The 17438-nt window shown below is 37.6% G+C and overlaps 2 protein-coding genes and 1 pseudogene across 3 annotated transcripts; 2 read left to right on the top strand and 1 right to left on the bottom strand.

Annotated features, from left to right (window-relative positions):
• Positions 1–2231: 2231 nt before the first annotated feature.
• On the bottom strand, positions 2232–3685 carry LOC126588053 (E3 ubiquitin-protein ligase APD1-like). Of its 2 annotated transcripts, none has more exons than XM_050253186.1 (2): positions 3272–3685; positions 2232–3160 (listed from the first exon to the last, which is right to left on the bottom strand). In XM_050253186.1, the coding sequence occupies exon 2, from the start codon at positions 3088–3090 to the stop codon at positions 2437–2439; it is 654 nt and encodes a 217-aa protein (XP_050109143.1). In that variant the 5' UTR covers positions 3091–3160; positions 3272–3685; the 3' UTR covers positions 2232–2436. The 2 variants fall into 2 exon arrangements, with proteins under 2 accessions (XP_050109143.1, XP_050109142.1); XM_050253185.1 differs by having other exon boundaries at positions 2232–3147; positions 3272–3681.
• A 4272-nt stretch (positions 3686–7957) lies between these two features.
• On the top strand, positions 7958–10400 carry LOC126585966 (plastid-lipid-associated protein, chloroplastic-like). The gene is made up of 3 exons (XM_050250598.1): positions 7958–8549; positions 9257–9452; positions 9969–10400. Exons 1-3 carry the CDS (start codon positions 8098–8100, stop codon positions 10281–10283), a joined length of 963 nt encoding a protein of 320 aa, XP_050106555.1. The 5' UTR covers positions 7958–8097; the 3' UTR covers positions 10284–10400.
• A 150-nt stretch (positions 10401–10550) lies between these two features.
• On the top strand, positions 10551–14958 carry LOC126585964 (uncharacterized; annotated as a pseudogene).
• The last annotated feature ends 2480 nt before the right edge of the window (positions 14959–17438 follow it).

Here is a 17438-nt window from a genome sequence, read left to right as displayed (position 1 = left end):
CATGCGTGGCAACATGTTATTTTGGATCCCATCTATCTAGTATACTAATTTACTATGAACCCCACGTGTGAAAATCATGTACTCAATAAACGGTCTATGATTTTTTTTTTTTTAACAAACAATATTATTTATATTAAGGGGATTAAGAGTGAACTAAACCTCATAATAGGCTAGTAATATTATGGTTCAAGTTTACCTTTAACAAAAATCAAACCTAAAACATTTCATTAATAAATGAAAAAAAATATCACTATACCGTAGTGCTAATTATCAATTTCTATGCTTATTAGTATTGGGATTTGGATCCTCTCCTGAGCAGAGGGTCTGAATCCTCCTGACCAGATAACAAGGACCATTGAATTTTGATCCAATAGGTACAATTAGAGGATCCCTCTAAAAGTTATAATAATTATAACCGTTGTATCAAAATTCAACAATCTATGTTATCTGGTTAGGAGGATTCGGACCCTGCTTTGGAGAGGATCCAAATCATTAGGATTGCTCGTATAAGATCCTTGATGTGATGAGGTAATATATCAATTGATCAGGTACATAATAAAGTGGACCCTCCCTGAAGAGATTCTTTCTTCTTTGATCGTGCAAAAATTTGACCGGTAGCTCATTCGGTCATGTGATTGAGAATTTGGATAAGTCATAAATGGGGTCCATCCCGCATGCAATGTTATGGGCGACTAGATTCATATTTGATTATCATTTCGAACAGAAAAGAAGAAGAAAAGATTCATATCACAAGATTGTGATCAAATTTGTTTTGCCATGTAATGTTGTCTACTCATATTATGATACATGCTTGAGTTAATAAAATCATGCGATAATGTGATTATTGTACTAAAACAAAAACAATGAAAAAAAGAAGATAATCCATCGCCAAAAAAACAAGGGATTTTTGTTTTTTTTTTTTTTTTATAAAAATTCAAAAATATACAACAAAGCTTGGATTCTTTTTTCATGTGAAAAAATAGGTTGAACACAAGATAGCTAGATAGCATTGTGCCATACAAGTCATTCTCTATATTCGTTTACTATATACACGTATATACATGAAAATGATCCCCACCTTTTACATGAAAAATGTATACATGAATCTTTTGATACTTATATGCCATGCAGATTGATATATCATAAGTTTACCTATATTCTTTACTTTGGTCAAAAATATATAATTAATAACAGGGCATCTCCTTCGAATTGCTAGATCCAAATTCCGTGGTGCTATTCATACGTGATTTAGGTCAACAAATTACGATTGCACATCAGAGTATTTGATTAATTTGGAGATAACATCGCGATGAACTTAATAATGATTTGATGGTAGGTTGAAATTTTCGAGGCTTCCTCAAATGCATGCCAAAAGTATACACATTTAAGCTACACGTGAGAACAAGAGTTGCTAAGTTGTTTGTTCTTACAGAATCCAACGACTCTTGTTCTCATATGTAACTTAAATATGCACTTTTAATACGTATGGGAAAAAACCCATTGAATCCCCAGCGGTAACCAGAAGATGATAGAACCGAAGGACCTAGGCCCAACTTCGTGCAACATTGGACGTTTTTCTATGGGCTTGGAAAAAATAACACATTATCTTAAGCCCACATAAATGGATTCGCACAACCACCAATTTCTGCCCACCAACTTATAAGTTGATGGTAGTTGTGGTTGGTCCAACCCACCCCAAATGTTCGTCAAGATTCCATTTGAAACACAAACAAAAGCCAACGTTTCAAGCTTTTTTTTTAACGACAAATTTAAAAGACGACAGTTGCTTTTGTTTTAACAAAAGCTTCCTTGTACATTTGCCTCCAAAGAAATCAAACATGTTTATCTGACAATTAGCTTCTTCAGTCAAAGGTAGGGTGAATATTATATATTTTATGAGAACAAAGCATTTACGTTTCTGGTGCCATTGGGACAATATTTCAAGAAAATAATGCATTGTTACTATTGTTACGTAGAAAAAAAAAATATGTGACTTTAAATTATATGTACAAGTGATGTTTTACTTAAAGTCATATAAAGTGTACCGGTCGAAACTCAAACTTATTACATAACGATTAAAATAACATGTATTATTACTTACAAAAATTAAACGTGTGATAGTGCATAATTGTTTTGAGAACGTGAGATACCAATGCCATCACAAGAAACATAACTTCAAAATAAAAAATTACCATAAAAATGTACGCAAAATTCACATTGTACGCTTCAAGTTGCAGAAAAATAGAGTGATAGAAACACTAATTAAATTCAAGAACCCCATATTACATGTGAACAAATTGAATTGGATTTGAAAATTCCACCATCAAAGTTTCAACAATGCACCAATCTCGAGGCATCTTCCCACAAACAATCACATCAAATATTTTCTGGTTTTTTTTGTTATTTCTTTGATCATCCAATCAAATCGGACGATCATTAGAATATATCGAGGATCTCGAGGATCGAACGGTTGCAGAGGGGACAGGAACCTCGATTCAACCACACCTCCCTCGAACACACCCTGCAAAATGTGTGCCCACATGGGATGAAAGCCGCGCCTTTTTTCCTTCCCATGCACACGCAGCACATCGAATCGCTCCCTATCCCTCCCTCCGCTGCTTTTTCACTGTCCGCCGTCGCGCCACCGCCAAACGCATCGCAGCCGTCCATCTCCGTCTCCTCAAGCAGCCTCATCAGCGACACTCTCATCGGCGTTCCCGGCGCCGTTGTTCCCGTCCTTGCATTATCCGCGGGACCCACCGACCCCTCTCCCTCCGTATCCTGCGGATCCCGGAACTGTCGCTCGGCTGCCAGAGCGGCAGCTAAATTCATACCCGACCCGTTCGAAACCGGAGCAACGCAATCCGGATTCCAAATATTAACCGGTTCAGCCTGGTCCACAGTTATAACCACTCGTTCTTGTGGCGGAAGATTTTGCGGGTCTTGATCTTCCTCATCCTCTCTGGCGCCAATCGCCGCCGTCCGTCCGAAGCCCCAGGTGGCCCCACAGCATCCGAACCCGTTCAGTCTCAGCCGTTGCTTGAAGCTCCGCCTGCCCAAAACCCCCCTCGCTTCACCCGCGTCGTCCATTTGCTCTCTCAGAACCTCGAGGACCGTCCTCGGCGCCCTCTCCCGCCGCACCGCTTCCTGCAATAACAGACTGAGCTGACTCATTCTTCAACAAAGGATTCAAAACCCACCACAAAAACCCAAAAAAAGAAAAAAAACAAAGATTCAGAGAAAGAATTGTTGCTGGGGAAAAAAAACGTACAGATTGGGATTAAATGGAGCGGTCCAAGTCCGACTCTGTCCATGGAGAACCCGTGAGCGTCTTCAAGAAACAGAACAAAAGCACTTGTGGGAAAAGCAGGACTGCAAACTAAGTTTCGGGGGGATTCTGAAAACTGGGTTATGTAAAATGCGAGCTGAGCGCCAGCTCTGTCGTTGAAAAAAGGGATTTTGGGGTTTGAAAAAAAGCAAGAAAAAGGGACAAAATAGAAGAACAAGAAGAAGAAGGAAAGAGGGCAAAATGATGACTTCCAGAGAAAGCAATGGTTGGGAATTTTTAAGTATAAAAATTTATGTTTGTTTCGTTTTCGGATAGAGAAAATTATTGGTTAGTTGTATTTCTTTTTCAGGTAGTTTAGTTGGGTTTGGGGTGTTGTTCTTTGTACGCGGGTGGAGGTCGTCGCCGGCGAAGAATAAAGTCAAAAGTCCTGTAAGCCGGCGCGTCACTCGATGCTCTCTGCCAAGTGGCACTACCTTCCTTTCTGCCTTAGGATTCTCTTTTCTCTTTTTTCCTCTTCCTTTCCCTTCTTTTTTTTCTTTGAACAGTCACGGTTAAACCACGTCAATATCTTATATTAATTTTTTATAGCAAGAAAATGACAATGAGATAATGTGAGAGGAGGGGAGAGAATCCTAGTCCCACATTTCTATACCACCTTAGGAAATGAAGAAGAAAGACTTCTCGTATACCACAATCATCATTTAATTAACTAGTTTTTTTCTCAATTATTAGTTTATTAAATAATGAACTAAATTTAAAAATCTGATTAATTCAAATGATATGGCTATTCACATCAAATACCACCTAAGAAGGTATGAAAATGTGGTACAAAAATATGATATAAATATCATTACTCTTAATTTTTAGGAAAATTAATGAAAATGACTTGAAAACTTTGAGTTTTAACGATAAGAACAAAATAAAGAGTAAAGTGAATAATATCATGATTGATTTTTTAGTGTAAAAATATGATTTTTTTTTTGTTAAATGAACAGTACTGCGAGTTTTTCGTTAAAGTTCCCTTAATTTTTTTGTTTTGTTTAGTAATACACGCAACAATTTTTATTTTCATATAAGAACGATTTAAAGCAAAATTCATAACCATTTTTTATTTAAAAAATGAGGACAACTGATGGCAAGCTACGGTTATCCATCCATTTTGGGGGCTGGGAAAACTCACAAAGACATTTCAGCCTCCCATTGACCACAGTCAAGCAGACTCACCAGCTTGGAATCTCGAATCCGAAATCTTCCTTTTTTTTTGTATTTTGGGAGTCGAAATTTTCGCCCTCACCACTGGGCAATTTGTTATGGTTAGCACAATTCATAAGCTTAGTGCAAATGGTAAAGTCTCATAGCTACAAGTTAATCAAAAACTTATTCATGCTCAAATACGTAAACTTACCAAATTAAGCACAAAGGGGAAATTAAGTTCAACCCAACTCATATGTATTTCTATAAAATCCCTCTAAAATCGGAAGGCAACTTATATGAAATTGGAGAGATTTTTTAATGTGTATGACATACGGGATGAAACACCACATATTCTTATATAATTAGAAGATTTTTTTCTTCTAATTATACAATGATATGTGGTATTCTATTCAAAAAAAAAAAAAGTCTTTCCTAAAGTTGGTGTGAGTTCAATCATTATTTGATATGTGCAATGATGTGACTAAAAAAAGTTTGTCCCTCTACCAATAAAGCTCTTTGCATTGATTGCGCTCAAAAGACACAGATGCAATTGAGAACAACTTTGCAATGCAAAGCACAGCTGATTAATTAGTAAGTCAAAATAATAATGCTGATTAACCTCAATGCATAAAAGGGATAAAATCATTCCAAAGGCTAATGTAATAGTGTGATTGATAATTTAATAACGTGATTTCGCAACGTAGCAGGGCTCATGCAACTCTGTATTGCTCCGATTTCGTTGGTTATGTAGCATAAGTGGTTTCGTGAAGAATTGAGGTTTTTCTATAAAATCAGTTAATAATATAAAGAGTAATTTAACTATTTATAAACACATGCAAAATTCATTTTCTCATCAATGTAGGATTCACTCGTAACACCATGCTCGAACCTCAATTACCATCTCATAATTATAAGGATTAGGGGCATTAACTGTGTTCTTAATTTTGTTAATCCTAGTGATTTAATTTGTAATTTCAGTGGTCAATATTCGCTGGCAAGTGGCAACCATGATTGCTGAGATCATCATTATTTAATTAACAATTTTGCACGAAATTCATTTTCTACCAATAATATATTCGGTCTTTTGATAGGACCAGGCTCCTCTACCCTCCCACTTCCCATACATTTTTATTCCATTTTATTTGTGCGGTCACAATTAAGTCATGTCAATATTTTATATTACTATTACTTTTTGTCTTATTCTCTTTATAAAAAAATCAATATAAAATGTTGACGTGGTTTAATCGTGACCGCACAAAATAAAAAGGAATGACAGTGTATGAAAAATGGGAGGGTAGAGAAGCCGGTCCCTTTTGATATGCATGCAATGCAATGCCCTTCATATTTTTCTATTACAAGGCAAACCACATTTACATTTGATATATGAGCGACTAAGAAAAAAAAAATTCAATGATTCATGAATGATATCGGTACATAAATACATTGATGCTGAAGCAACGGCGAAGTCAACTAAAGTTAGGATTCAAACATTGAGGGTCTGAGAATTAAATATATAAGTTTTTAAATATGTCAACAAATATCAACATATGACAAAGCAATATAACGAGTGTTATGAATAGAATTTTTCGAGTGCTCTCAATGTAACCTGTTGAGTTTTGTCGAGATATGACTAACATGTATTATATCAAACACTTGGAGGGCACAAAAAGAACCCATACCAAGTATTCAAAATGTCATCGAAAAAGCTTCACATGTATATTTTCCGAACAACTTTTACACATGAAGATGTCATAGTGACGGTTTTTATTTTTTATGCTGAACATCACTATTGTTTGATTTTGGCCTAATCAGATAAAAAAAATACATGTTTTCAACTCCGATCCAAAAAATTTCATGAATGAATATCAATTCAATTTCCGAATTTCATAAACTCGTGCCAATTCGGATTACTTTCGGAAATGTCAAACTTGTGCCTGCAAATATCTCTTTAAATTTTCTTAAATAATGTTATAGCCCAGAAGTTCTAAGCCCACCCAAGCTTTCATCTTTGACTTTTCCCCAGTCCAGGAAAACCCGAAAGCCCATTCCCAAGGCCCAAATCCACCCAAATTTATCTTTACAAAAACTAAGGGCAATTTATTCAAAGCTGAGCAAGATATAGAGATTTTGGGGAACTTGGTTGGTTTGTCATGGTTTACACGAAAATTGTATGACTCCAACAGTATTAAGTTACTAACCTCTTATGAATAAACATTTGGGTGTGACCGTGTAATCGGGAATCTATTCTCGTATATCTGTTTGACTCATAACTTGGGAAAGTGAAATGTAAATACATACACGAATTTCAACTCACAACAAGAAGTCAATTCAAAATTTTTGACGTATCTTGAAATCGGCTGAGCTTTTATGTAATCAACAACAATATGTGAGTGCATTCATGAAAATGAAAATGATACTTAAAACATCACACATTTGACGGTCCATACTACATCGAGTAAATCTGACGGTATAATACCCTAAGCCATGAAATATTTTCCTACAAAAATGGAAGAAAAAGAACGTGAAGACATGAGCTTCTCACTCACTCATTAAGTTCTCACATCAAGGTTAAGACTGACCAAACAAGATGGAAGAGTGACAACCAAAAATATATGGTTTACCAAAATCGTATAAAAACGACGACGTCCTCTCTGGCTCTCCCAGCACAACTTTGAAACGTGTCATTAATTTTGTAGTTTGTTTTATTGATCGACATAAATTTTGCATTTGTGGACGGGATCCATGTGTACTTCTCCCACATAATTTTGGGAGCGTGAGTACCATTTTGCCCTTCTCATCATATCTCAAAACATTGTAATTGTGGGTGGCAATATGCAAATTCGTTTTGTTTTTTATGTACGACAAAGTAGTTCAGAAAATTTAATAGTTATTAGATACTACGCGTATTATTTTTAATTAAATTAGCAAGTTTGAGTGAAATTCTAAGCAATAGCCAGTCGATTGGACATAAATCAATATATGTAAAAGAAATGGAATTATTACTGGTACTTCAAATATTTTACTTTACATTTTAAATTTTTTATATTTGAAAAGAAAAATACACTTATAAGAATTGTATAATGAGATTTTGGAATGTCAATAATACTCCTAAAAGAAAAAGAGTAAATTATTTATTTATGGTAAAAAAAGAAGGAAAGAGATCATCCCAGATCTCTTTCATCAAATCTTAAGGATCAAGTGATCTGAGTTTTTGAAATTTGATCAAACGGTTAAAATTATTATAACTTTTAAAAACGGCCTCTATTTTTAACTATTAGATCAAATTTTAAAAGTCCAAATCAATTGATCCGTAAATTTTGATAGAAGAAATCCGGAGATGATTTTTTTTTTTAAAGAAGAGGAGGAAGAAAATGAGAGGACACAATCATTTCTAACATAATCGAGTCGAGGGCATAATTGGGTTTTCACATAGAATTGGCCAGCAAGACGAAGCAGGAGTACCGAAATTGCTACTGGCTTCAACTCCCTCCCTGTTTCGAGCCATGCTAATCAATTTTCCCAAGTTCGGTTGTTGAAACAAAGAAAAGCCAGAAGCATTTCTTCACTCTCTCTGCTTTTCACAAAATCTCAGCTCAAGAAAAAAGCACCCAAACATGGCCTTCGTCTCGCAGCTAACCCTAAACCCTCTGTTGCTAAACCCGCTGCGCCACCGTCTCACCTCCAAGCCTTGCCTCCTCCTTTCGCGAAACTCCGTGGGGATCGCGGCTGCCAAATCCACTAACAAATTCAATTTGATCGTCGGGCCCCGACCATCGACCCGGATCCGATCGGCGAACGATGACGAGTGGGGCAACGAGAGGGAGGTCGAGTCCGGCGGGGATGTAGCTGTGGCCGTGGAGGAGAAGCCGGCTGAGCCGGAGCCAGCGGAGATTAGTCAGCTGAAGAAGGCTTTGGTGGACTCGTTTTACGGGACTAATCGTGGGCTGAGCGCCACCAGCGAGACCCGGGCCGAGATTGTGGAGCTTATTACCCAGTTGGAGGCCAAAAACCCGACTCCGGCTCCGACTGAGGCCTTGCCTCTCCTCAATGGCAAATGGATTCTAGCGTAAGTAGCTCCAACTCCGCCTATTTATTTGTCACTACAATTTAGTGATATTATACTCTGCTTACAGCCCACTAATTGTGTAACTTAATCAAAATTTCGATGCATAGATGTGACTTAAATCAAAATTTCAATGGAAAACTAACGAAAAATCAAATTTTTTTTATTTTTAATGAAAAGTCTTTTTAAAGGACAATGAATAGTATCAGGAAAGTTTGAATGTGGTTTTTTGTTAAAATAAACAGTATGGAGGGTTGTTAAAACTTCCAAATTCCAACGTAGAGTAAAATATTGTTATGGTAACTGAGAGAGATTTAAATTTGGTGGACGAGTTCGAAATCAATTCATTCTCCCGCCACTTGGTGTAAATATATAGTAAATGAAAATTTCATGGAATAAGTAGTATTTATTCTCTACTTCATATAGTTTAGTAAATAATTTGTATTGTTAGGCTCCTTAGAGTTGCCGCAATTGAAGATAGGACAAGAGAACATTAGTTAAGATGGTTTGGACGCGTAAACCGAAGACTTACAGATGCTTTGGGATAAAACTTGATTGTTGTTTTTGTAGGCTCCTTAGTATGGCAGTGTGGCCACTATTTTGCAGGGTTCTCGCACAGTTTAGAGTAGTTTTAAATATCGCATTGTTAAAAAAGAAGAAGAATTTGTTGACTTAAATTCAGCGATTCATATAGACAATTTGTTTTACAGGTACACTTCATTTGCGGGTCTGTTTCCATTGTTGTCAAGAGGGACGCTTCCATTGGTGAAGGTTGAAGAGATATCTCAGACAATTGACTCTGAGAATTTTACCGTACAAAACTCTGTCCAGTTTGCTGGACCGCTGGCTACCACTTCCATCAGCACGAACGCGACATTTGAAGTCCGAAGCCCCAAGCGCGTCCAGGTTTGGTTAATTCATTCCCCTTTCATTGCTTAGCGTATCTTTGAAAATGATTTGATTAATTTCTTAGATGTAGTTTGGGCGAAGTTTTACTTTCAGCATTTCATTTGTGGCCAATTACTTCCGTAGATTACCAACTGTTACAGTTCAAAGATAGTTTGCTTTAATACCTCATTTGTTTTCCGAAATTAGCATGTGAGATGTTTTTACGCCTCCCACAACCCCCAATTGATTCCCACATGTATCGTTCACGTGCTATTTTATTGACGAAACTAAGCTTTTTGTAGCAATTAGGTAAATGCAGAACCATAGTAGAACTTCGCCCAAAGTACATGGTGGTGGCATGATCACAACCATTTTGTGTCTAATTGTTTATATCCTCTTGAAAGCTAGCTAGCTCATTAAATTTGAAGGAACAAACATGATTCAATTTAGGGTTCTCTGGAACGTTGGAAACTAATTATGAAACTATTGATTCAGCTGTAAATGGGTTTTGTTTCGATTACTTTGTTGATTCAGATTAAGTTTGAAGAAGGCGTAATTGGCACCCCACAGCTAACAGACTCGCTGGTGATACCGGAAAATGTTGACTTTCTAGGACAAAAAATCGAACTCGCACCCTTCAAGGGTTTGCTCAATTCTGTTCAAGACACCGCTTCATCTGTTGTAAAGACCATCTCCAGTCAACCCCCTTTTAAGTTCTCCATCCCAAGTAGCAATGCCCAGTCGTGGTTGCTAACCACGTACCTCGATGGAGAGCTCCGGATTAGCAGGGGAGACAACGGCAGTGTGTTCGTGCTAATCAAGGCAGGCAGCCCCCTCTTGACTCGCTGAACAGAACTCGCTATAGCAACGTTTCTGGTGCGTGATATATATGTATGTACGTGTTCAAGGACATAGGATGTAATTTTCTACAATGAAGGAATAAACTGAACATGTCTTGTGAAACAATGTTGTACTTAGTAAGTGAATTAGGCGTATCCAAGTTGGTTAGTCTGCACTTAAGTTCAAATCTTCTTAGTGTAATTTAGAATTTTAAATTAAATTTGATAAAAACAACAAAAAAGTCTTATCCCATTAAATGAGATTGGCTGTCTGAATTCTAGAACATAGGTGCGTTTGGTTTTTCACTAAGTCTTATGTTAGCTTTAAGTACTCCTATGTTTTTCTCGGAGTCTCCTTCCACGTCTTTTTAGTTCTTCTTTTACCCCTTTTTCCATGAGCTTCTATTTCATAATTGCATTTTTTAACTAGAGCAGTATAGGTCTTCAGTTCACATATTCAAACCACCTTAATATATACACACACACACACACACACACACAAAGTGGCGGATTTAAGATTTGAATCTTGGGCGGTCCCAGTGTTAAAGGTCTAAGTTTTTTAGATAGAAATAGAGCACAAAGCACACAAAAAAAGTTTCAATTTATTTTCCAAGGCATTTCGTCAAACATTTGATGAGCGATATCGAGAAAATTTATCGAGTGTTATCTACGCAACCTGTCGAGTGTAGTCCGCGCAACTTGTTGAGATATGCCTAGCAAGTATTACATCAAACACTTGGTAGGTACAAAAGGACTCGTACAAAACATTTGGAGGGTCCTCGGAAGACCTTAACATGTATATTTTTTGAACTTGGGGTGGTCTTAGGACCGCCTAGGTCCCAGTGTGCATCCGCCTTTGTATATATATGAAGTTTGTTCCACAAAAACGTGGGACAAACTTCATAATGTATTCCAACTGTCTATTTTTTAGGTATTCCCTCAAAGATCATAACTACCAAAAATCACCAAATTTGAAACCATTTGACCGTTGGATTAAGGGTTTAGGGTTTCTTTGTAAAACCGTATTTGTCTATTTATTTCACTATAAATGAATGTCTTATAGTTTTGGGCTTGTCTAATTTTTTGCAAGCATGTTCTATGAATGCTGTTTTAAAAGATAGACGAGCGTTAAAATACATTAAGGAGTGGCTCTCACAAAAACGCGTGTCAAAAGTTGTGTTAAAAAAAAAAATGGAGCCACGGCAAAGTAGATGCTTGTGTTGAACACTCGGTAAAAAGAATGTACAAAAGGAAACTAATAAACTAAGCAAAGGTAAATGCTCGTCTGGGTAAAGCATACACTGCTAGAAAATGGTATCCTTAATTGTTCGATCCCCTTTTATGCTTTATTATTCGACATTCTTTGTTAATTAACTAAGTTAAGCATATAGTACAAGCAGTAGCAGCAGCAGCTAGCCTATAAATCAAAGCGACAACAGCCACATTACGCACCGCGAAGTTAGCTAGTACTAAAAATGGGGTACTGGAGAACGCTAGCGGTTGTGCCGGATCCAAACAGGGTGGGAAAAGAGGGAGAGGATACTTTAAGGCGAATTGCAAACTTGAAATGTCCCTATCAATGTGCCATGGAGGATAACTGGGAAGGCGTAAGGGAATACTTCGAGGAAAATCCCGAAGAACTGCTCAATCAAATGACGGTGGGAGGTGACACTGCGTTTCACCTTGCGGCTTCTTTGAGCAGCAAATCACAAGGCAAAAGAGTCCTCCAAGTGTTGATCAATATACTTAGGAATTCGACCAGCTATGCCGAGAGTTCGGCTCTAAGGGTTCCGAATAACAACGGAAACAATACTCTTCACGAGGTGAGTGCGTCCGGCAATGTGGAAGCGGCAAACTACTTGGTGAGCAACTTCAACATGCCTGTTCCGGAAGAGATCATCATCAGTACTAGTGCACGTAGTACTGATAAAGAGAATGATGCACTGCCGCTGCTGGAGACACGGAACCATTTAGGAGAAACTCCGCTCTTCAGGGCCGCTGCTCTCGGTCACACTGACTTGGTCAAGTTTTATGCTGGCAAACTGCTGGAGGATAATCGGGTCAATCTTTGGATGCACTTCCACAGAAATGACAAAATGTCTATTCTTCATATCGCCGTCATTGCACAACATTTCGGTCTCTCTCTCTCTCTCTCTCTCTCTCAGAAAATGCACACACTGATTCCAAAATGCAGACTAATAACTTTTGCTCCTTTGTATTCCACAATACAGAGACTGCTCTTTGGTTACTGGAGTGCTGCCCCTCTCTAGCGCACCAAACTGAAGATAAAGGATTGACAAGTCTTCAATTGCTAGCCCAAATGCCAAGTGCCTTTGAGCCACACTATCAACGAAGCAAATGGAAGATGCTAATTTATTATTGTATGTATCAATACTCTACATACTGCTACATGTGTGCAGACGTACGTACTGCTCCATATACGCGTGTGTGCACCCACGTTTTTTTGTTTTGCCCTTTTTTTATTTTTATTTTTATGAAGCTGTAATATGAATACTTAATTGTTATATACGTAGGCCTTCCTGCTGATGGAGGAGATGTGGTCACACCAAATCAGAAAGATGATGTAGAGATCAACTTGGTTAGCAACCAGCCTCGCCGTCTATCCATCTCTAGGAACAAGCTTTCAGGTAACCTAATTAATTAAACAAATAAAGTACGTACACTTAGCTAGCTAAAGCGTTCCATTAATCCGCATTGTTTCAATGTTTCTGATGAAGGTGCATGCATAAAATGTTTTGCAGGCTTTGCTAGGGTTTACTCTTCAGTATGGGACTCCCTTGCTAAAAGTTTGTTTACTTTCTGCCTTTTCCTCAGTGCATTTCATCACACTGGACACTTGTTAAAACTCTAAAAAATAAACATTATTTACTCATTTCTTATGATTTTACATGAGAAGATGAAGAGTGCATGATAAATTTTTTAGAGTGCCGATAACATCTCCCTATGACACGTTAGTTACTATATATATGCTTATCATGTGATGAATAGGAACAGAAGGCTCGCAGGGCGGCATAATCTACAAGATATGGAAGGACAAGAAAAACAAAAAATCACTAGAGAAAATCGTCCCGTTGCTCGTTAATTCGGACTATTCTTGGTTGAGTAGTAACAAGCAAGCAGACACCAAGACCATTTCTCTGGGGTCAGTGGAAACTCTTAGTAAAGATGGTGATGACGACGGAGACGAAAAAGGAAAGGCAGCCTCAAAAGCAACCAAATCAGAGGGATATGGTGATGATGGAGGTAAAAAAGGAAAGGCGGTAGCAGAAGCGACCAAATCGGATAAGGGGGTGACGACTAAGGTTTATGACTCTACCCCACTGATTATAGCAACTGTCAAAGGAACTCTGTCCATTGTGAAGGAGATACTTGAGCAGCATCCTCAGGCGGTTGAGCACATTAACAAAAACGAACACAACATTTTGCATGTGGCCATTAAGCATCGTCAGAAAGCAATCCTTAAGCTTATCAAAAGCAAACCAAGCGTGATGTCGAGGCTGAATGAGAGGATCGACTGCGATGGCAACACCGTATTGCACCAGGCTGCAGATAGGAGTTACTACTCTATATCATTGTCTCAAAATTTAATTGGCCCTGCCATGCAATTGCAAGCAGAGCTACAATGGATGCTGGTAATATTCTTTTGCTAGACTTAATTATATTGTCAGACAAATACTTCTTTTACTGATTATGTTGATCGACCTGATAAATGTCGGTGTACGTGTCCACTGTCCAGCATGTGCAAGATATACTACCGCCTCATTATGGCTTGCACCATAACAACAAGGATCAGACAGCAGAGGAGCTGTTCTACGATGAGCATAACGAACTCCTGAAGTCAGCATAAGAATGGGTAAAAGAAACCGCTCAGTCATGCTCAACCGTGGCGGTGCTAGTGGCCACTGTGGTATTTGCAGCCGCCTACGCCATCCCCGGGGGTAATGACCAAAGTGGCCGTCCTGTTTTCCAGGACGATCCTCTCTTTTTGCTCTTCACCTGCATGGACGTTGTAGCCATCGCCTGTTCATTATCTTCTGTGGCATTCTTTCTCTCGGTCCTCTCCTCCCCTCTCGAGTATCCACTTTTCATCACCAATATTCCTCGCAAGATCATGATTGGTTTCATCTTGCTCTTCTTGTCAATGGCAACCACCATGCTCGCCTTTGCCGCCACTATTTTACTCCTGATTCGCGTCGAGAAGAAATGGACCAAGTCTATACTTTACCCTATTGCCTTTTTCCCAGTCCCTCTATTCGGTTTGCTCCAGTTTCCTATGTATCATTCTTGCAAAGCCATGTTTCGGAAAATTGATGCCTGGGTTTTGAAGCCCTTCCGCCGCATTCTCGGCTTTACCCAGAGGACATCAATATGCGGTAAGAGTAAGGCGTATTGAACCAGGAAGCATGAGACATAACTTTTCGTTATGTGTGGTTCAGATTCACAATCTTACAGCAAAGATATGTAGTTATCATCTGAATATTTCGGATTTTCTTATTTCTCCCCCATTTTTACAACTTTATTGTCTTCATTCACAAGTATGGAAATAAGTGAAGAATGAAAGACTTATAAGGGGTAGCGTTTATGTCCCCTAAACTAGGTGTAATTTCTTTTTTTCATATCAATAAAATTCCTTCGTACCGCGAGGTTCTTAAAAACAAAAAAAAGTCAAGAATATTGAAAGGCTTGTCGCAAATTGTATGAAAAAGATAACGTCTCATGCATGCTTTTATAGATTTGTATAATTGTCATTTGTGTTTATATTGCATCCTTAACGCGGATAGAATCTTCTCCATCTCAGGTACAATTCTTACCATTTCTTCTTTCTAAATTAAAATAATAATATCGCTTATAATAAAAATAAATAAAAATAAAAAGTACACGCATATTTAAGCTATCTTCTACACTCACTCTGGCATGGTAACCACTCAATATTTTTCTTGGTCGAAAGGGAGAAAAATATTTGCAAGTCTTAATAATATGCATTGGGATTTGTACTTATAAGACATAATAATGCTTAATGGGTGATTCTAGGGAAGTCATCTTCTTGAATCATATTTTGTAAACCACATGATGTAATAATCGATGATTTAATTCCTTCTTTAAATAATTTTAAAAAACAATCGTCAAGCACCACATCATGTGGTTTGCAATATATAGTTTCAAACCATGGTCTTCCAAACATTTTCCATACCTAATTAGAGTAGACTTGGAGATCTAATAATACCTAATTACTGTGATACTGCTCTTATTTGACTGGTTCAACTGCTCAATTCAAATGTTTCTAGTCGAGGAGAGAGGTGAGTGAAAGGGAAGGAAAAGTGAGGCGTGGCGTGGGCTGAGAGGACAGAGCAAACATTTTCTTCTTTGACGTTCTCTCCTTCCAATAGGTCCGTTGTCTCTCCCTTTAATTTTTTATGATTTATTAGAAATAGAAATAGAAACATAAATCGAAATCGAAATTAATGAGAATTGGGGAGAAGTAATTTATGGATGCCAAAAGGATGTTGCCAACACCAACACATGCTTTTGATGGAGTCCTCATCACCCTCTACAACGTTGCGCTTGATAATGAAACAAATTGTTTTTGGTTTTTGTATAAGTAATATGTAAGTGGCTGAAATTATGAAGGCCTTCAATAACATTCATCACATCTCTTGCCTTTACTTTAATACGGGAAATCTTACATTTAAAGAAAGGCTTTGAAGCCAAGAAAATGACAACATCAGGATACAATAGTATGTAGACAATTACAATAAAACCAAGTTCAAGATTAAGCTTCACATATGTTCAAAATAGACAAGGAGATGCGGTACAGATCATCTATGAGAATCGAAAAGAGACCGAGGGCAAACGCAAGCAAGATTGCGTGAGATCATCTATGAGGTACATAACTTTTTGTTTATTATGAAGTCTTCCAATTTGGTGTCTCAGGGTATGTATATGAAGTTTAAACCACATTGATGCGAACATGTATGTATATATTTGGTAACGCTCCCGATCCAGTGTCTTGCAACTGTGTATGTGTACCTGTTTACACTGCAACCACCTCTTATTTCCTGGCATGGTTCCTGAAGCTGCGATAGTTGCAGCTCTGATTTCCTGGCTTCCATGGACTTATACATCATGTAATTAAAATTGCCTTTCTATGTAGTTTTGTAATGTTAATTCGGTGGTACCTGTTGAATATATCCCAGTTTCAAACTGGATTAGTTTTTAAGACTAAATTGTATTGGCTTCACATGACATAAATAATATAAATATTCGACTTTCTTTTTCCTGGGTAGAGTTGTGTCTGCACTTGGAATATTGATTACATGGAACATCCACGATTTCTTCTAAATTTTCTCACAGAAAAAGAAAAAAGAGAAAGAAACATGATTTGTCCAGGAGAATCTTTTTATCATGTAACCGAAATAAAAAGACGAATGATTGTAAGTGTGAAGGGACGAGGAATTGGCCCATCAAGATTACAAGATCTATGAATATGGCAAAAAATTTGGAAATAATAATATAACACATTTTTTTAATCTTGGGCTAGAAATAGAACAAACCAGTCATGGACAACATGTACAAAATCAAAATTACCATAATACACACATATAAATACTAAAAATCATCAGCCCATTGCGTCACTTTTCTCAATTGGAAGAGAGGGATGTGAAGAGAGCTCTGTGAACCTTGGGTTTTCTGGATTGAGCTCATATTTCGAAGAGAGGGAGGTCCAAAGAGAGGTGAGAAGAGTGAGTGGGGTTTTGGGTTGACCTCATACCTCTGATTTTGAACAAAGAGATGGAGAGAGAGGTGAGAGGAGTGAGTAGGGTTTTGTACCATATTTTCAGTTTTGCCCGAAAAGTTCCATTTTTTCCGGCGACTGAAGCTTCGGCATGCATAATAAGGTAGGGTGTTTAGTTTCAAGTTTCTACATCAATGATTTATGGAATAAATGAGTTGTTTGTAAAATGAATTAATACTTAGAAGTTAAATTAGGGCGTTTCATGTTGGGATAAATGAGTTGTTTGTAAAACGAATTAATACTTAGAAGTTAAATTAGGATGTTTCATGTTGGGGCCTATGGCTTGTGGAATAAACTTTACTTTTTGACATGCTACAAAATTGGGATGGAATAATTTCTGGTTCAAAGTGT

The sequence above is a fragment of the Malus sylvestris genome, chromosome 10 (genome assembly GCF_916048215.2).
Source record: "Malus sylvestris chromosome 10, drMalSylv7.2, whole genome shotgun sequence".
NCBI lineage: Eukaryota > Viridiplantae > Streptophyta > Magnoliopsida > Rosales > Rosaceae > Malus > Malus sylvestris.
Note: the sequence above shows the minus strand (reverse complement) of the source record. Positions and strands in the feature narration are given on the sequence as shown.

What these genes read in the sequence shown, in the direction of transcription:
- LOC126588053 (XM_050253186.1), bottom strand. Translation starts at nt 3,090, where the DNA reads ATGGACGACGCGGGTGAAGCGAGGGGGGTTTTGGGCAGGCGGAGCTTC.
- LOC126585966 (XM_050250598.1), top strand. Translation starts at nt 8,098, where the DNA reads ATGGCCTTCGTCTCGCAGCTAACCCTAAACCCTCTGTTGCTAAACCCG. An exon ending in AATGGCAAATGGATTCTAGC is followed by an intron (nt 8,550 to 9,256) that starts GTAAGTAGCTCC and finishes TTTGTTTTACAG; the next exon opens with GTACACTTCATTTGCGGGTC. An exon ending in GAAGCCCCAAGCGCGTCCAG is followed by an intron (nt 9,453 to 9,968) that starts GTTTGGTTAATT and finishes TTGTTGATTCAG; the next exon opens with ATTAAGTTTGAAGAAGGCGT.